The sequence below is a fragment of the Tursiops truncatus genome, chromosome 16, assembly GCF_011762595.2.
Source record: "Tursiops truncatus isolate mTurTru1 chromosome 16, mTurTru1.mat.Y, whole genome shotgun sequence".
Classification (NCBI taxonomy): domain Eukaryota; kingdom Metazoa; phylum Chordata; class Mammalia; order Artiodactyla; family Delphinidae; genus Tursiops; species Tursiops truncatus.
Genome location: NC_047049.1, coordinates 27,211,308 through 27,231,467, shown reverse-complemented (window position 1 = coordinate 27,231,467; position 20,160 = coordinate 27,211,308). Strand labels below are relative to the sequence as shown.

General features: G+C 52.2%; 1 protein-coding gene across 4 annotated transcripts in view; it reads left to right on the top strand.

Annotated features, from left to right (window-relative positions):
- PAX2 (paired box 2) overlaps positions 1-10,669 on the top strand; it is a 77,954-nt gene extending 67,285 nt beyond the window's left edge. For 2 of the 4 annotated variants that reach the window (XM_033841750.2, XM_033841751.2), the window contains 3 exons: positions 7,461-7,562; positions 9,836-9,922; positions 10,401-10,669. In XM_033841750.2, the coding sequence (XP_033697641.2) occupies positions 7,461-7,562; positions 9,836-9,922; positions 10,401-10,477 (266 nt within the window). In that variant the 3' untranslated portion in view covers positions 10,478-10,669. The remainder of the gene's footprint in view (positions 1-7,460; positions 7,563-9,835; positions 9,923-10,400) is intronic. The other 2 variants (XM_033841749.2, XM_073793725.1) reach the window with 1 other exon arrangement.
- Positions 10,670-20,160: the final 9,491 nt, after the last annotated feature.

Sequence of the window (20,160 nt, the reverse complement as noted above, 5' to 3'; positions counted from 1 at the left end):
GTATTGGGACCAAGGGCTCAGAAATGTCCTGGTGGCCTCAGAGTCACCTAGGTAAGACCTAAAAGCCTGTTTCCCCCGGAGAGCCAGCCATCCGCAAGGTGACAGGAAGACCTCCCACCCTCCTCCGGGTGATCAGAGTCCTTCCTTCCCCTGCTCAGGACAAACAAGCCAGCACTTTTTCAACCCTGAGCTTTGGGAGGCAAAAGCCCTGCCACTATTGTTACTTCAGAGAGGGCTTTGCGTGCCTTCAGCCTGGAATGCTCCCCTCTCCTTCTCGGGGGCCGCTGCGCTGGCGGGCAGGGCGGAGGAAATCCTGTGGCAGGCTCGGAGAGTCGCCTGATGCTCCCGCAGCTTAAGTGGCCGTTTTCCTTGGGATTAGGGTTTCACTTACACAGAGCGCCTGAAAAACGCTGCGCTTTCGGAAGGATTAGAGCTGACAATTCAGTGCTCTCAGAGAACAAAATAAAGCCGGAGAGGAACTGGGAGACCTGGAGTATCGGGAGACTGTGCAAACAGGCTTAACCTCTGCCCACCCAGCACGAGGGGCTCTGAGCCCATCAGTGAGCCTGGGCCCAGCCTCCAGAGTGCCAGCACCTGCCCAACTCCAGTCTTCCTCTGCCACTTTCTAGTGGAGCCAGAGAGGGTAGCCTGGGGAAGTGAACCACGGAGAGGGCTGGCATGTCTTCCTCTCTCTCCGAGCCTGTTTCCTCTTCTGTAAAATAAGAGGGAGTAGACTAGAGGATAGTCAAATTCCCTTTCGGCCCTGAGAATGTGATTCTCCCCAACACTCCCTATCCTTATCCCACTATCCCGAGGCTGCAGCTCCACCCATGGTCCAGCTGAGTTAGAAGGAGCGCCTCTTGTGGGGCCCTAGGCCAGCAGGCTACCGTGGCCCATGAAGGGCTGCGTGCTGGGAGAAGGGGTAGGAACAGCATGACTGGTTGTGTCCAGCTGGTTGGCTGTCGAGGTGTAGACCTTACTGAGCCCACATAGATCTGGGCAGCATCCCTGCCTAGGACACACCGGGGACTAAAGGTCCAGCTGTGGGTGGGAAGTGAGATCGGCTGGGAGTACAGCCGCCCTGAGCGGCAAGCACAGCCCCGTCTGCCGGAGCCCAGGGCAGGCCAGCCTCGGGATGCAGAGCTATGGGGCCAAGACAGAGCCTGGGGCTGGGGACCCTCATACAGGCGCCTCTGCCCCCCAGGAGAAAACTTCCGGAGAATTTGGAAACCCGGGAAATAAGGAATAAAATGAAATATGTAGAAAGCTCTTCCCCTCTCCTTTTAAAGCATCTTTTACAGATTTAAAGTTTGTTACTTTGGTGTATTCTGTATAACTTGGATTGGTCATAAAGGGATCATAATTGGTGTAGTACAGGTAAATGTACGGTATATTTAGGCAGTAATTACAAATTTAATAACTGTATTCTTGGAAGTATTATAAATGCTTGTGTCAAATTCAGGCACAGACTGCCAACCTTGAAGCAATCTAATGTCTTCATTTTCACGACCTTATGAGAAGCAGACACAACTTGAGGTTAGGATTGTAAAACAAGAGTTATGTTTTTCGGCCTTAGGGTCCTCCATAGTGTCAAGTGGATAGCAAAAGTGCTCATTTTCAGAGAAAGATACTGAGGGAAAGCATCTCTAAACTGATTGAATATAACTTTTACTGTATAAATCTGTGTCTAATAAGTCTGTTGTCCTGCCATCACTGAACTAAAGCATCTCTGCTGCTTTGGCAGCTTCCTTTGTATTATTCCCTTGGTCTCCTGGATGCTGACATTTGCCTTACTTGAGATAAGCTTCCCTACCCTTCACATGTTATTTGACTGTTCTTTGTATGATCTGGTTTATTGGTCCAATTCAAATAGTTTCAAACAAATCAGTGTCTTTCTTACACCAAAAAACAAAGGTTCTTTGGTCTTTTATAAACACTGCTTATTAATCTTTTTTTTTTAAGATGTTGGGGGTAGGAGTTTATTAATTAATTTATTTATTTTTGCTGTGTTGGGTCTTCGTTTCTGTGCGAGGTCTTCCTCTAGGTGTGGCAAGCGGGGGCCACTCTTCATCGCAGTGCGCGGGCCTCTCACTATCGCGGCCTCTCCTGTTGCGGAGCACAGGCTCCAGACGCGCATGCCCAGCAGCTGGGGCTCACGGGCCCAGTTGCTCCGCGGCATGTGGGACCCTCCCAGACCAGGGCTCGAACCCGTGTCCCCTGCATTAGCAGGCAGATTCTCAACTGCTGCGCCACCAGGGAAGCCCTGCTTATTAATCTTTGAGTCATGAATACTTTTGAGAACATGATAAAAGCCATCTAGATATTACATATATGTATCTGTAACATCACATGTATAGTTTTATATGGACTCCCTGAAGCACGTCCATGACATCCTACAAGATCGGTGAATCCCAGTTTAAAAGCCTTGCTGTAGAAAATGGAAGAACCTGAAACATGCAAGAAACAAGAAGCGACAAGATGTTCTGTTATAGGAAGGATTCGCTTAGCATAATCCCAGGTTACTTCCCTGGACCAAATACCTATTTTCTGGGTCTACATTATTTGAGAATGTCATTCTAGAATCCATCCCCAAGTATACGGCTTGTTCTGTAGTCCAGGTCCTGTCATCTACTGGCTGTGAAATCTTGGATATAATACTTAACCCCTCCGAGTTTCAGTTTCTCATCCATAAAATGGGGATTTAAAACAGATCAACATCATAGGTTGATATGGGGATTAAGTGAGATAATATATAGAAAATATTTAGGACAGTGCCTAGCATGATGGTAGGTGCTCAGTGAATGCTAGCTAGTCTAGGTGCAAGTAGAAACACAACTCTGCCCTTGGATCCTAAGACCTGAAAAAACAGCATAAATTATCCAGTGACTGAAATTTTCTTAATAAAGTCTTTCACTTTGCTTTTCTCTGTACTTGTAAGAGGAACTGCACTTAGATTCTCCGAAACAGTTGATTTGATCTGGCCCATTTGGTAAGGAATGTCTGACAAAAGTGCACTGTCTGATTCAGATGTAGTGATTGCTGTAGAAATTGGCTTTAGAATCTTCAGGGACTTCTGCAGTTGAACTGAGAAGACATCCTCATCAAATACAGTGCTTCTAACACTTCTGGGTGCTTTAGATTCTCAGCTACTCCTGTTTCTTGAAGAGCCTCTTTGTTTTTCAGAAAACTCTCCAAAGAGATTGATACTCCACCCCATGGGGTTTTACTACAGACTTTCAGTGTCAATATTTTATGCTTTGTGTCCTGTTTTTCTTGCCTCATCCTAATGACAGCAGTGACAATATGAGATTTTGCTTGTCAGATGACTTCTTTTTCCTTTTCTTTGGCTCTTTTGGGGAGTATCTAACTTCATGTTATCAGTAAAAGGCAGTGTGGTACAGACCTAGCTTCACACGTTGGCTCCGTCAGTTACTAGCTCTGTAGCCATAGGAAAGTCACGATGCCTCTCTGTGCCCCCATTTTCTCAACTTGAAAACAAGGAAGTGAGACTGATCATCTCGAAGGCTCTTCCATCTTTAAAACTTCGTAATCTTAGGAAGCAATTATCCAACAGGAAATGCCCATCCTCTTGTAGTACGTGGGTTTTTATCCATGTGTAATTCTTCGTGCTGCTTTCATGTTCCTGGCATTGTCAGTGAGCAAAGCAAATGCTTTACTGCTTCCTATCGTCTGTCGGATGACATATTTTATAACTGATGTATTCTGCTCTGAAGCTATTTTTCTCCTCTTTCTGCACTTTTGCCTGTTTGCTTGAAGGAGGTGGCTGTGATGTCATACAGTTTTAGAGTCTGTCTCCGCTCCCCTTTGTCCACCCATCGGTAGTAATGCAACGCCCAGCACTCTGTCGATTCTTCCTTGCACAGATTCCATTACCCATTCATATTCACTCACTAAAAGAAGTTTGCTTGCAGAATGCTGCTGGGCAAATGGTATGACAGTCTTAGTAATTTGAAAACTTCCTGCAGTGTGTGCTTTCTATTATTGACAATGGTGTTCCAGAAGAATATATGGCTCTGGCAAGAGTTTGGTCAATTTGTTCCTGTTCTTCAGGTGTCACCTGTGTGCTAATGAAGCCATCGAGGGTGCTTTGTATGCAGTGGCTTATACCTTTGTTGGCTCAGGGGTCCTGAACGGGCACCTCTTGGTAGTGACGCTGTACTGATGTTACAGAATCCAGTGATACTGTAATGATGTTACAGAATCCACAACAGCAGAATCACAGCCGCGTGCTTGCATGCTTTTTCCTCATCATGGGTCTCGTCTCTCACACTTAAAAAAATGCTTGAATAGCACTTCCCAGATTCAGTTTTTAAAATAGAATTTGGAAATGTGTCTCTCAATCAACAGTTCTGTGGCTGACTTTCAGCAGGTCAAAGTTTCTATATGCTGGCAGTTGGACCATTTGCAAGAGAAAGATCCAGTGGAAGTAAACACTGCAATAGGGGTGCCTCCAGGTAGCTGGAAACACCTTTCTAGTCATCCCACATTTCCTCTTCTCTCCTGAAGCTAAGTAAGGGAGTGTGTGACACAACCTTAGAGTACAAGGAATTTGTGTGTGAAAAGCTGAGGGAGCTATGCAGCTGCAAATCAGAATTCAGATGCATTTAAATTCCTGTTTATTGAGAAAGAAGCAGCCTTCTCTTCCTGACTGCTTTGTGGACATTAGGATCACAAGACCAAGAATTGGATTTCTGTATTTTTCTATTCAAAACCTCTACATCCTAACTCTCCTCTCTTAGGCCTTTTTTGACAATGAAATGCCATATTATTAATCTCTCTAGGAATTGATAGATGTTGCTTACTTGTCCACTTGAAGTCCTCTCCACTGAGAGATGGTCAGGAAGATTGTACATTTAGTTGACAGTAGAAGTCAATGAAAGAAAACCCACACAGAGCAAACACAGATTCTCTCTGCTATCTCTCTGGGAGTTCAAAATGATCTCTTGTTTGACAGTTCTACTCTGTTGTTTGTCCTTGAGTTTTAAAATGTAAGATATTAGCTATATTAATAAGTAGAGAGAAAATCATTCTGTTGCATGATAAAGCTGAGTCACATCGTATGAGTCCCTCTTTCATCATCCTGTATAAATCTTTCATCATCTTATAAAAATTCACAATCCATTGTTCAAATTATTTGTAGGAAAAAAGCAGATTCAACCATTTACATTTTGCCCAGCTTTTACCTCTTCAAAGGACACCAACATATATGAAACAGAAAACAATATAATCCACCAGGAATTGGCTATTAAGTCCAATAGAGTGATAGAGAATTAGTCAATAAGTTTTTATTGAGCATCTACCGTATTCTCAACTGTATTACAGAGCAGAAGACAGGGCCTGCCCTCCGTTTGATTATGATCTGTTTGAGGAGGAAAACAACAGGGCTGATGTTTGATGAACTGTAGTGACGTGGTAAACCATGGAGCACAGACACTATAGAAGTTTAGAAGAGAGAAACTTCTCCGATGGGTAGAATAGTAGGGGTTTTAAGCCTTGAGCTTATAAGGGAAGGAAAGGGAAACTATAGCAAGAAGAAGAAAAGAGGTAGCAAAAGCAGAGATTTCACAGCATCCAAGCCAGTGAAAACAGTCACACTAAACCAGAAGGGGTGAGAATCAGAGCTGAGAAAACTGGGTGGGGAAGAGTACCTGGGAGGCTTTGAACGCCTGGCAGAGTGTAGACTGCCTGAGAGACACCCAAACTGTAGACTACAGAGAATCCATGATGGCTCTTACAAGGGAAGTGATGTGATGAAAGCAGCGTTTCATGAGGGCTAGCCAAGCAGCCACGTGAGGCATAGACTGAAGGAGAAGAATGTGGAGGCAGGGAATACAAGCAAAAAAACTGTTGTGGCAGACCCAGGGCAGGTGCTTAGGCGCTGAGCTGTGGAGGTGGTGGAGGAAATGAAGGTGGGACAGATGTAACAGATATTGCTAAGGAGAATTGACAACACCCAGCGACTGACTTCAAAGCTGGGCGTGCTATGTCAAGAACGACTCCAGAGGTTTTGGTCTGATGGTCTTCAAGTAGGTCAGTAGAACTGACTGGGGGGAAGGTGATCTCTTTTATTCCTGTCAGGGTTGAGGTGACAGTGGGACAGCTAATGAAAAGGTTCACAGGCAGCTGGGAATGCAAAAGCCTGAGCTGCATCCCTGTCTACTTAGGGAAGGATGAATCATTCAGATGTGTTAAGGTAGCAGTGAGGAAACTCACACATTTCAGGGAAGTTGGAGGTGAGGTCGACTTTAAGGAGAGAGTGGCAAGGAGAGAGAGAAATGCTTTGGAATAGCCATCGGGAGGATGAGGTCTAGGGCAACTGATGAAAAGAAAGTGGGCCAGAGATGCCTAGTTCTTGCCTTCCTCCAGCCACACCTCTTCCCAGGGTTGGACAGAGGCACTGAAGTGGGAGAGTGGCACTGGCTGACGAGGAGTGTAAGGGAAATATGGAGAGGAGAAAGGGGACCCAGGACCCAGAAAAGGATGAAGTAGTCTCTAGGGCATGGAAGTATGGGAGAGGACAAATTTATTGTCATTAGAGATTGGAGCATGCTAAATTGCAAAGAAGGCGGTGACCGCTTCATGGCGATGGAGGGGGCAGGCAAGGAAGGGGGGCCGTTCAGATACAGCTGTGTTCCAGAGATATCTGTGGACCATGGGTATCTCCCTAAGATTGGCTCACTTTGCCTTCACTCCAGGATACTAGGAAAGCCCTTCCTCCCACTCTCCACACTCTAGCTAATAGACACCTCCAGGGACAGAAGTCTAGCAGCTAGTGGGGAGAGCAGGCTTTGCTCATTGGAACTTGATCTGATCCATTTGCACTGTTAGCTCAAAGCTCCTGATTTGCTTCAGGGATGGTTTTCTATCATTTAAATGCCATGAACACTGACAGCAAAATAGCCCATTGGCTGGCCCCCCACTCTTCACACCTGCCAGGCCCAGCACCTGCAGCTTCACTTGGAGAGGACAAGGAATACCCATCAGCTCCTGTACAAGTGCTGGTGGGGTGTCCTCCAAGCCTGAAGGAAAGATGGGGTGTTAAAGAGGGGAGAGGTGAGCAAGATGATAGAGGTCCATTTGGCTACTGGATAGACCACAGCTGAATATCTCACTGGGAAGGAGGAGTAAAACCAGGTCATCTCCCTCCCTTCTCCATCTGGGTTTGGGCTACAAAGAGACACAAGCAAAGGCGAACACACATACACACATGCACAGAGAGACACACAGAGAGCTACACAGAGCAGAGGTGCACACACACAGCTGCTCATAGGACATTGAGGTAAGCTTAGATACATGTAAGGGCACACCTGGACCTTCTCATTCAGGTGTGCCCCTACATGTCTGCACTCAGCGCTTTCTTTTCCATGGAGTACCCTTGTGTGAGCAGAGGCAGGCCCCTCTCTTCCAGGCCTCACCCCTTCCCCTTTGTGTTTTTCCAGGTCGTGACATGGCGAGCACCACTCTGCCTGGTTACCCCCCTCACGTGCCCCCCACTGGCCAGGGAAGCTACCCCACCTCCACCCTGGCAGGAATGGTGCCTGGTAGGTGACAATGCTGCAGCTGCCTATTTTAGGTGGGAGTAGCTAAACTGTGGGTGAGCCGCTGAGTGATCTGTAGTCTGAGGCTGGGGCTGGGGGAGACCCAACATCTCCTCCCCTGCAAACCACTGCTGTTCTATCCCTCTCTCTCCCTAGAGGCTGCAGCCGGGGTCCCTCATCCTCCTTCATGAGTAATCCAGTGAGGGAACTTGCAGAAGTGCTTGCAGTAGTGTGTGCACCCTTCTGTACGTCCTGGCCCCTCCTCAGTGCCCACCCACCCCAGTCTGTGCCCAGGAGCACGCAGCCTCAGCTCCACACTCAGTGCCCCAGCCCACCCCCAGCCAGCTGACACTGCTTGGAAGAGTCTGTCCTGGTTTCCATGGAAACTTGGAGCCAAGAACCATTTCCAGGGGCATGTCTGTCACTCAGACAAAGCCACCCTGGTCCACACCAACCCACAGGGAAGACCAGTGTGGAGAGCCGACCCCACCCCAGGGAGAGAAGGGAGTTATTCCCTAAGGAAAGAGGAACAGAAGACAGACTGTGGCAGGAACCAGAGAGACTGGCTTCAGAGAGAGACAAGCTGGAGCACCTCCACATCTCCTGAGAGGAGCCCTGGGCCCTCATTGCTCCTGGGGGCTCTGACCCGTCCCCATCTGAGAGGAGCTGGGTTTGGGCTGTGTGGATCAGAGAGACAGAGGCCATATTTGGGGTCTGGTGACTGCAGCTGGAGGTTGTGCTCTCCCCAGCCCCTCACCCCAGATTGGGAGCTGGGCTTGAAGCCAAAGAGAGTTGAAGTTCCTATTCACAGAAGCACCAAAAAACTCTTGTCTTAAAGAGGATGAGACTCACTGGGCCTGCTTCCTGTCCTGCTGGCTGCCCTCTGTGTGCCCCTTCCCTGAAGCTCAGCTCTCATGCGGGGGAAGATAGAGTAGGGTGACTGGCCCCGTTCCTGGACCGTTCATTCAGGGACAGCCCTGGGTAAGCAGAGGTGGATGTAGGGGGCTGGCCAAGAGGGAGACTGCTGCTGGGTGTTGTAGAATAGGGGCTGAAGGGAGTTGGAGGAACTGGGTAAGGAGAGCTGCTGGTGTGGGTGAGGGTATCCCTGCCCAGATTTGGGGTAGGGCGAATGGAAGTGTTGGGTGCCAGGAGATTCTTCAGGGAAGGTTCCAGCAGTGAGCAGGTGGAGGCTGGAGGAGGTCTTAGAGAGGCGGGGGTGAGGGAGGGGGGAGTCTGCAAGGGGATGGGGATGAGGGGAGCCTCAGAGAGCTCATGGTGGCAAGGGGGGAGTCGTTAAACAGAATCTAGTGCTGATGAGGAAATTACACTTGTTTCATTAGCGATGGGGAAGGAGATAGCTCAGTTCCTCTTGGTCACAGTTGAGCTCAGAAGCTCATTATCCTGCTGCACGCATGCTTTCCCTCCTCGTCAATAAACAGGCTTTCCAGTGGCTGCATCCCCCACCCCCACCCCAGCTCCCTCTCCGAGAGGGGCCCCTTCTCCTCTACTTAACCCGCGGTTAGGGATCACTGTAAACAGTCTGGGGTCATCACACAGGAGAAAGGGCGAGGGGGAAACCCGGAGGCCTGGCCTTTCTCCCGCGAAGGGAGGGAAGCAGCTTCCGACGGCTCCCAGCCCACGGGGCCCTCCGCTCACCGCTTGAGAACCGGCGGGCAGTCCACCTGCCTCCCGCCGCCTCCTTCCCCTGATGCGTGGCCCACCTATCAAATCTCTAGAGGGAAAGGAGGGAGGGGGGTGTTTCCCAGCAGAGCCCCCACCCCTTGTACTGGCACCATGCTGAGATGCCATTCTCAGGACTTTCTGGGACAAAGTGTCCCGAGGGCCTGTCTTCGCCACCCTCCCCCGCTTCCACCCTATGGGGCTGTGGCTCCTAGAACCAGAGTTTCCACTAAAGAGACGCTGGCCCCCAACGCAGCGGCGTAGGCGCTCCTGGACCCGGAACAAACCCTTCCTGGGTGGCCCGGAGCGCCTCCGCGGGGGGAGCCCCAGGCGGGCACCGCCCCGCAGTTACCTCCACGCCGGTGTGCGAGGCGGGTCGGTGCTTTTGCGCGCACACGCATACACACACCCCATGGGCTCCCCCCATTTGGACCAGGTGGATTGTTCCGCCTCCACCCTGCCGTCCGCCCGCAGTGGGCATTACCCTGCCCGCTGCACCTGAACCTCGGAGAGACGGGGGAGGCCGCTGGCCGGGCACGTCGGGTCCGCTCTGGCGTTGCGCCGAGTCTGATCCCCACTCCCTCGCCCTCCCGCAGGGAGCGAGTTCTCCGGCAACCCGTACAGCCATCCCCAGTACACGGCCTACAACGAGGCTTGGAGATTCAGCAACCCCGCCTTACTAAGTGAGTACGCCACCTGGCTGGCCGGCGGCTCAGCGCTTCCGTCCGCCCCCCGGCCAGCTCGGCAGTGCTTCCGGACGCGGGTCCGACTCCCCGCGACCCGCCCTTTGGGTGCCCAGCCGGGCAGGCTTGTTAGTGCAGCACTGAGGCCCCGGGATGTCTAGAGGACGCCCGCGCCTCCCGCTCCTCCTAACTCTCCCCTCCGCTCCCTTCCCCGTCGCTGGAAGGCTCTGCGCCGCCCCCACCCTCGGGCCCCCTGAAGGTCCGCAGTCAGGCGGCGGCCGACACCGATCGGGTCCCTCTCCCACCCGGTGAATGCAGCTCTCCTGGGGGCAACCAGCCCCGCAGCCCAGCCAATGCCTCCCTGCCCGGACCCTGCTAGACCCCAGCCCGGGGAGGTCTTTGCTTTGCTTTTCTTTCCTTTTTTGTTCTCCTGTTTGTCCTCTCACCCAGCCCATTCTTCTCCTGTGTTAACTTCCAGGTTCCCCTTATTATTATAGTGCCGCCCCCCGGGGCTCCGCCCCTGCCGCTGCTGCCGCTGCCTATGACCGCCACTAGTTACCGCGGGGACCACATCAAGCTTCAGGCCGACAGCTTTGGCCTCCACATCGTCCCTGTCTGACCGCCCACCCCGGAGGGAGGGAGGATCGACGCGACAAGAAGCCTCCCGGCCACCGCCCCAGACCCACCCCATCCCAGGACCCCTACAGCCCTTCACTTCACCCCGTCGAAGGCCGGACAGGACGGGTGGAGCCGCGGGCGGGACCCTCAGGCCCGGGCCCGCCGCCCCCAATCCCGCCCGCCGCCCCTCCCCGCCTGCCTGGACAGCGCGGCGTCGCGAGGAGGGTCCGACACAGCTCATCCCCGCCTCGCCCGAGCCGACCCGGGAGTCGACCAGCCACACCGCCGGACTCTGGCCGGGCCCGCCGCTGCGCGGGGGACACGTTTCTGTGACACACAATCAGCGCGGACTGCAGCGCGGCCCAGCCCCGGAGCAGCCCGCCTCGGACGCTCCGGCGCCGGGGGGCTTCGCTGGGCAAAGGAAATTAAGAACAAAACGATGTTCTGCAGAAGGGGGAAGAGCCTCCCGCCAAGTCCCCGGGAAAAAGTCCGCACCCCGGCGCCAACCGGACTGCTCCCACCTGTGCCCTGCCCAGAAGGTGGAATGGAATGGGGGCGTGAGGGCCAGGCTCTAGGGACGGGGACGGGGGCGGGGGGGGGGGAGCTTGGTTGTCAGGTGTTTCCAAGGTTGTGACCCAAGGCACGTAGGCCTCAGCAGCCCGCACCCACGGAGCCCGACTCTTGGCTCTTCCCTACTCCACCTGAATTGCCCAGTTCCCCAGGTCCCAGGCATCTCCTACTAGTGACCAGACTCTCAGCCCCGCCTTGCCCCTACCTCAGCGTCTCTTCCATCTGCCGACCTCGCACTTCCCCCTCCTGCCCATCTTTTTCCCAGCCCACGACGCTCTGCATCTCTCCTCCCTAACTCGCTGCCCCGCCGGAGGCTCTTCCGTGCCTGCCTCAGGACCAGTTTCCGCAGGCCGCGGCACTGGTCTTCCCCGAGCGGTTGCTTGATGCCCCCCCCACTCCCCCGACACAGACTCTCAATCTGCAGGTGGTGGGAGCAGGGTCTGAGCTGGCGTATGAGCTGCGCGGGGTGGGAGGTGGGGGGCTGCCCACTCCACCCCCTCCCACCCACCTCCAGCCTCCTCCTCTGGCAGGAAATGAACAGGGCCGCAAAAAGTCTACATTTATTTAATATGATGGTCTTTGCAAAAGAGGAAAACAAAAACAAAAACCCAACAGGCTGCTGCTTCGTAGAAAGACGGTGTGTGTCGTGTGAAGGCGAACCCCTGTGTATATAACCCCACCCCGTCCACCCCGCCCCGCCCAGCCGGGTAGAGTCCCAGTTGCCCGCCCGTCCTGCCTGTAGATACGCCCTGCTGTCTGTGCTGTGAGAGTCGCCGCTCGCTGGGGGGGAGGGGGGGACACAGCTACACGCCCACTAAAGCACAGCACGTCTTGGGGGAGGGGGGCTTTTTTTTTTCTGTTACAAAAAATTACGAAAGAAAAGAAATCTCTATGCAAAATGACGAACATGGTCCTGTGGACTCCTCTCGCCTCTGTTTTGTTGGCTATTTCAATGTAATTCCCTGTTTTCGCTCTCTCCTCATCTCTCTCCTCTGCATCTCTCCCCTCTCCATCTCTCTTCTCTGCTTCTCTCCCCCGACTCTGTCTCTCTCAGTCTTCGTCTCTCTTGTCTCTCTCCCTCCCTCGGCCTCTCTCCCCAGCCCTGCCCTGGCTGCCTTGCCCCCTGAGACTAGATCAGAGGTGGCAGCTCCAGCCCCCAGGCTCGCCCCTCGAGGCCGTGCCCCGCGCGCCCTGGGGCGCCGGCGGCCAGGCCGCCCTGCCCCGTAGTTGCTCTCTCGGTAGCGGCGATGCGCCCTGCATGTCTCCTCACCCGTGGATCGTGACGACTCGAAATAACAGAAACAAAGTCAATAAAAGTGAAAAAATAAATAAATAAATAAAAATCCTTGAACAAATCCGAAAAGGCTTGGAGTCCTCGCCCAGATCTCTCTTCCCTTGGAGCCTTTTTTTTTGAAAAGGAAAACGAGAGAGAAGAGAATAGTTAAGGGAACTGCCGGTGCCCAGCCAGGCTCCAGTGGCCCGAGCCGGGCAGCGAGGGAGCCGAGGTTCAAACTCCGAGGCCCGTCCCATTCCAGTCCCTGTGGGGCTGGCGCGACAGGGGACCCAGACCCAGGACCCAGCCGAACCCTCGGAAGATCCCCCGATGGCTCTGGTCTCCTTGGCCACTTTCAGCGCGTCGGTTCGTTTTGATTCTTTTCCTTTTTTTTTTTTTTTTTTTGCACATGACAAATAAATAATAATAATAAATAATAATAAAAATAAAATTTTGTATGTCACTCCCCATGGCTCCAGGTTTGTCTCTACCTGTCTCTGAGACAGGCCTTCCCTCACACTGTTCGATCTCAAATAAACCCTCAATAATCCTCCCAAGGGCACTTCCATTGCGACCACCCTGCCACCCCTTTGCTGAGACCCTCCTCCCACCCCTTTTCGGACCCTCTCATCGGCAGCCGAAAGCCGGCAATGGCCCAGACGAGTCTGCCTGCCCCCCACCTCCCCCTTCCGGGCGAGGAGTTTTCGCTTTGCAAAACTTGGGACTACCTTCGAGTGAGTGATTTGGTCTCCCTACCTCTCCAACCACACCCAAACTTAGGGTGCAGGCTCTCAGAATGCGACGTCGGAGGTCCTCTCCGCATGGGTGGGGGGTTGTCTGCTGTCCTGTCTCCCTCCTCCGTGCCTCAATTTTTATCCCCCAGGCCACACAGATACCACAGACGCTTGCCACCAGTTTCCTCGCTGCTCATTTATTTCCGGGCCGGGACAGCATCCAGCCCTGCAGAGACAGGGGAAGAACCAGAGGGCTCAAGCGACCTCGCGCACCCCCTGATTCTGGTGGAGTCCCGGCCTGGGCGAGCAGCTGCTAGGATTGGTGCAGTCCGGGTGTATCTTGAGGGCATACAGGCGCCTATATTGTGGGTCGGTTGGTTGGTCGCTGGCTCCCATTTCTGTTGGTCTGCGTGGGTCTACATGTCCCTGTGTGAGTCTGAGGGTGGGGAAGTGGGAGAACTGTTGGGTTTTCTCAGACACCCTTACTGTTCTTGTGCCCGGTGTCCAGTGAAGGATGAGTGTCTGTCCCTGGGTCTCTCTGTTCCTGTTTGGGGGAGAAATGGAGTGATTGTCCAGGCTGCTTCTACGATACTTGGAAGGGGTTTGCTCTCCATCCCTTCAGCAGCCTCCCAGTTCCAGCCCTCCCACAAAGGCCACAGCCTCCACCTGTTCTCCGCCCTTGGATACCTTCCTTCTCTGCCCCTGGGAAACCTTCCCAGCTCAGCTTCCATCTCTGTCTCCTCCCACTTGAAAGCCTCTTGAAGCTCTGAGCTGCCAGGGGTGGCTGGGCAGCTGCAAGCAGAGCCTAGAGGCAGACCTAGGAATGACCTTTCCCATTGGCTGCAGTCCGTGTCTCCCAGGCACCTCCTTTCCATCATGATTCCAACAGGCCTGTCTTTCCCCAAGCCTATTTGCCCAGCCTACTCACATCATGACACTGTGGGACCCCCAACAAATCAGCAAGCCCTTAATCAAGTCCATCCCCTTCCTTCTCCCTCCCCACTTGTGTCTCCTCCCTATTCCCATCTTAGCAAATGACAGTCCCACCTTCCATCCTGCCCAGTGCTGCTCCTTTTAATCACCAGTCTCTTAAAAGAGTGGTCTTCAAACTTCTTTGATCATACACCCTATCAGTAAAAAGAAGTAAATATGTACTTGCAATATAAGTATAGTTACTTGTTTACAAATTCCATAAATGTACTACTAGACTAACATATTATGAATCTTACAAGACATAAAATAGAAAAAGGATGAGATTGGAATACATAGAAATTCCAGTGTTCTCTTCTCATGCATAAATTGCTCCCCCTGGAAGATGTGCACCCCACTTCAGAGAGCCTGCTCAGAACCCATGGAAATCCAGCAGGGCAGAACTCCTGATTGTTGCCTGGTGCACAGTGAGTGAATTCCTGGAGGTCGTCAGGGCACTGGGTTGGCCCAGTCAATGCTGCGTTCATCCCGTAGAGTAGGCTATCTGGCCCCAACTGCCCGGCTTGGCCTCCAGGTGCCCCCAGAATGGGAGCCCTGGCCTGCTCAATTCATCAGATTGGGAGCCAGGGCCTCTTACCTGGGTCCCACCAGAACTTCTTACCTTCTATTCTATTTCTGGTCTCCTTCATACCAAATTGGACAGCGAGGATCCGCTGTCAACAGTAACCACCACTGCCCAGCTTTCATGCTGTGTCGCTCCTGGGGTGCTGATTTCTGCTTGGAATCAGCCTAAGGGCCCCCAAAACATGTTCTACAATCTTTGACCAGTTGCCTGTTCTAACTGCAGTCTCATTTACCCACCCCAAACACAAACAGGGCCTATTCTCCAGCCTCGTTGTTCCTCAGAACTCACCTAATTCTGACTCTGCTAGCCCTGTCCCCCCACCCTACTCCCACAGAGTTCCCAGCTGAGGTTCACCAAGTATGACAGAAACTGTCCTGGGTTGAGGGAACGGCAGGAGCAAAGACATGGAGGCATGGAAATATACCAGACAAAATGTGGCTGGAGGGCTTCCCTGGTGGCGCAGTGGTTGAGAGTCTGCCTGCCGATGCAGGGGACACGGGTTCATGCCCCAGTCCGGGAAGATCCCGCATTCCGCGGAGCGGCTGGGCCCGTGAGCCATGGCCGCTGAGGCTGTGCGTCCGGAGCCTGTGCTCCGCAACGGGAGAGGCCACAACAGTAAGAGGCCCGTATACCGCAAAAGAAAAAAAAAATGTGGCTGAAGTATAAGCTGCCTGGTGAAAGACAGAGGGGGTTGGGAGAGGTGACAGGAGATGAAGCTTAAAGGTAGTTGAGAGCCAGGACACTAGAAATGTCCAAATGGTATCCATCACTTGACAGCTACTTTAAGGAAGCTGCCCCACTCACATCCCTTCCTGCCCGTGTATCCACCAATAACTCTGTTACTAGAATTGGACTCATGCACAAATCCAAGCTAAGCCAATTAGTCCCCCTCTCTCAGGACGCAGAACTAGGAAGTACAGAGAGAAAGAGGCCATTTACCATGAAAGTCAAAGCCCAACGGAGGCCCTGAGGGGATTCCCCAGTCTTCTTCTTCTCAGTCAAGGACAACTCCATTCTACCAGTCACTCAAGCCAAAACCCCAAATCTTCCCCTGACTCCTCCTGTCTCTCCCATAACATATCTGATCCACCAGCAAAACCAGACAGTTCTACCTTTAAAAGATCCAGAATTTGACCACTTCTGGTGATCTGCACTCTACCATCCCAGTTCAAGCCAGTAAAATCCTTCACCTCGATTTGCAAAAAAGTTCTAATTGGCCTTCCTGTTTCCATCTTTGCCCCGCCTACCCCAGTCGACTCTCTTCCCATCAGCAGAGTGATTCTCCAAAATGTAAAGTAGAGCATGCTCCTCCTCTGCTCAGAGCCCCCCAGAGGCTCCCTTTCTCCATCGTAGTCAGAATGCTAAAACTGATCTATAAGGTCCTGCGTGTTCTGAGTGTCCCCTGTCGCCCCACCTCCACCCCTACAACCCCCCCCAGCTCACTGTGCTCTGAGCCTGTTGCCCTCTGTGCTGCGCTTCGCCTACACCAAGCATGAGCCTTCTCAAGACATTTGCTTTTTTTTTTTTTGGCCACGCCACGTGGCATGTGGGATCTTAGTTCCCCGACCAGGGAACAAACCCGTGCCCCCTGCAGAGGAAGCGCGGAGTTCCAACCACTGGACCGCCAGGGAATTCTCAAGACATTTGCTCTTTTTTCTTTTGAGGTTTTTGGTTTTTTTAAATTTATTTGGTTGCTCCGGCTCCTTAGTTGTGGCATGCGAACTCTTAGTTGCAGCATGCATACGGGATCTAGTTCCCTGACCAGGGACTGAACCCGGACCCCCTGCATTGGGAGCGTGGAGTCTTAACCACTGCACCACCAGGGAAGTCCCAAGACATTTGCTCTTTTTTTTTTTTTAAGAAAGAGCATCCAGTATTTTTATTTATTTAATAAATTATTTTTTATTTATTTATTTTTGGCTGCATTGGGTCTTCATTGCTGTGTGCGGGCTTTCTCTACTGTGGCGAGCAGGGGCTACTCTTCATCATGGTGCGCGGGCTTATCGTTGCAGTGGCTTCTCTTGTTGCACAGCATGGGCTCTAGGCGCATGGGCTTCAGTAGCTGTGGTGTGCGGGCTCAGTAGCTGTGGTGCACGGGCTTGGTTGCTCTGCGGCATGTGGGATCTTCCTGGACCAGGGCTCGAACACGTGTCCCCTGCATTGGCAGGCGGATTCTTAACAACTACACCACCAGGAATGCCCAAGACATTTGCTCTTGATGTGCCTTTTCCCCCTAGCAGCCCCATGACTGGCTCCCCCACTTCCTTAAGATCTCCGCACCCCCCCTCCATTTGAAACTGTCCCTCCCCCATCCTGTGTAGTTCTTATGGGACTGTCAATCAGAATGCCCCATCAGCTCCTGACCATAGATGTGGGCCTGAGACCTATGTCTGGCCAATGGGGACCCCATATCCCGGTTCAAAGCACGTAGATTTCAAGTTATGAAGAGTCCTCTTAGAAGGCTTTTTACTGGGGACTGGAAGAGAGAGGGCCTCTTCTTCCTTTGGTCTGTGAGCTGCAACGATAGGGCTTTGGACCCCTAGCGACAGCTTCCCACCATGTGGAGAGTCCCTGCCTGAGAGCTCAGTGCAGTCACATTCAGAGTCAAGCAGGGACACGCAGAGCTGAGAGGGAGATAGAAGGAGAGCTCTGGCGATATCATTCAAGCCTCTGGAGCCAGCTCGGCCTAAAGCAAGGCCACTTTGGGACTTCCAGGGTCGTAAGCCAGTACCTTCTCCTTTTTTTTTTTCACTTAAGCAAATGTGTTGAGTGTCTACCAATTGTAACCCCAAAGTTCTGACTTAAACAGTTCTGGGGGGCATGGATGCCCTCTTAAGAATTTTAATTTTTTTCTATAGGCAAAGAGGGTCATGGAAAGTTTTTGAGCAAGAGAGAGTGGAGTAATAGACCCTCATTTCTTGAGGAGTTCTCTGTCTTCAATGTGAGGAGTGGGATGCAAGGAGAGACAGTGGGTATGGGGAGACCTGTACGAGCCCACTGCAATGGTCCAGGCAAGAGATGATGGGGTCCATGCTAAGGATTAGCTCAGCGAGGACACTGACTTGGAGACACAACAAGGTTAGAATTTTAAGTAAAAGAAGAAAAGTACAGAACAGTGGACACACTGTGTGAGAAAGAGGGAAAATAAGGATTTTACCACATTTGCTTATATATATATAACAAACATTGAAAAAATTAATAATCTAATAAAAAATGGTTATCTCTGAACAGGTGGATGGGGACTAGGTAAGGGTGAGATTTCTGTGAGTACACTTTCTTAATGTAGTTTTGAGCTTAAAAATTTTAAATTAAAAAAAAAGTAAAGAGACAACCAGCTCCTTGACACAGATAAGCATAATTGTTTGATGAATAAGCTAGATTTTGCTTTTTTTATTGCATGACTGAGGGAAAGACCATTGGATTTGGTGAATAGGGGCCACCTGGCGACCAGAAAGCTAGTGCTTTCTGAAGGTGGAGGGAGAGCTGCAGGGGGAGGGGTGGCTGAGAACTGGGGAAGTAGATGGAGGCAGAGTGTAAACAATTCTTTAGAAAAGTTTGGAAGGGAAGGGAACACAAGAAGGGTCGGGAGATGCTGCAGTCAATGAGATCAAGGGAGGGTCCTTTCAGGCTAAGGCTACGTGCGCGGGCCTGTGGCTGCGCAGAGGATGGAGACTGGGCGGGGGAAGAGGGGTTGTTCAGAGATGGACTGAGGGGCTTATGGAAAGAAGCCTGAAAGAATGGGGTGGAGGCATAGGGGTGAGGGATGGGGAGAAGCCGAGAATTCTGCGGGGAGGGGCAGATCATGAGGGGTTAGGAGCTCCTATCGCTGCTCAGAGAGAGTGCAGGAGACACAGTTGCTATCTGCTGAGAGTGGGGGGAGAAGGGCTGGGCCCTGCCTTGTGGAGGGTAAAGAGTTTTGGAAGAATCTTTCTGGGAGATTTAGAAGGTAGTCTGTGAGGGCAGAAGGAGCACTTTGCCAGGCTGCAGCAGGGAGAGCACACATGGGTGGTGGACCCTTGCATTGATCCAGGGCTCCCCTCACCCTGGCTGGCTCCATCTCTCAGGACTCAGGGTTCAGGGCCCGAGATTACACTGCTCTCCCCTCTCCCATCCCACTCCTCCATTTGGCCTCCCTACCTGATTGAACCCCAGCAGCACCTTGGGCCCATTCCCATGGTCTGACCTTTGTGACCGTCCATCCCCAAGTGCCCAGGCTCAGCCTCAATTTCCTGGTAGAAGAGCCACCCCCTCCCTAAGGAATTCTCAGCCCCCAGATGCAACCTAGAAGCAGAGCAAAAGGCATGTGTGTATGGAGTCATCTCCAAGCCGAAAGCAGAAGGGACCCAGAAGTTGGCTCACAAGATCACTGTGTGACCTTCAACAAGCCCCTCCCTCTATCCATGCCTCAGTTTCCTCGTGTGTAAAACCAGCCTCTAGGACTCCTTCCCACTTTGACATTCTAAGCTTCTGCAGTTGTATATGGTAGGTGGCCTGGCAATCGCTGTGGCCCAGAGAAGTTCAAGAAAGCTCTGTGGAAGTGGGGTGGATACATTCAGATGGGGAAGGGGATGGGGAACTTTTTAAGCTAGAAAAGGAGGCATGGATTTATTAATCTGTTGCCATTTCTCCGACCTGGGAGTCAGTACTTCCTTTTGCTGTCTCTCTTCCCAGAATCTGCCCAGGGAGCTCTAGGAGGATGGTGGGGACCATTGAGGGTGCAGGGCAGGGGACTATGGGAGGGAGACAAAGGAAGCAGCTATTTGGGGCCAACTACATTTCCTGCCTCCTCCTGACACCCCCGCCTGCCCAAACCATTCCAGTACCCTAATTAGCCAGTCCCTTAGGCCCCTGTTAGCCAGGCCGGCTGAGCGCCCAACTCCCTGGGGACCAGCCCCCTTACCCCCCAGACTAATCAGTCCCTTTGCTCCTTGAGTGCACGAACATGCACACACACATGCATGCATACACACACACACATACAGACACACACTCCCTTATTCTCTCCCAGAGCCCCAGGCCCCATTCCAGCCTTCAGAGGGTTAAGGTAGGGTGGTGCTGAATTCCCCCAATGAAGATACCCTATCTGAGATGATTGAAGGATCGGGAAGGAGTCAGACAAAGTTTGGAGGGTCCTCTCCAATTTAGTGTTTTCTCTCAAACTTGTGGGATCAAGGATGTGTATCAAAGCATGCAGCCATGATTGGGGGTGCTCTAGGGCACCCCAAACCCTTGGGCTGACAATTCTCAGGTCCCTATCTATGGTCAATACTCACCCCAACCCAGACACCCTCCTCCCCTTCATCTCAGCCCCCCCGATTCATCTCTCCACCCCCCTGCCCCCCGACACCCGCACTGTCAGCCCAAACACATGATAAATTGCCCTGTCAACAGAATTCATTCAGGGACCAATTAATTCCACAGAAATGAACCAGGAGCCATCAGTTGCTGAAAAACTCAGTGCAGGGAGCAGAGGGAGGGGGTGCAGGCG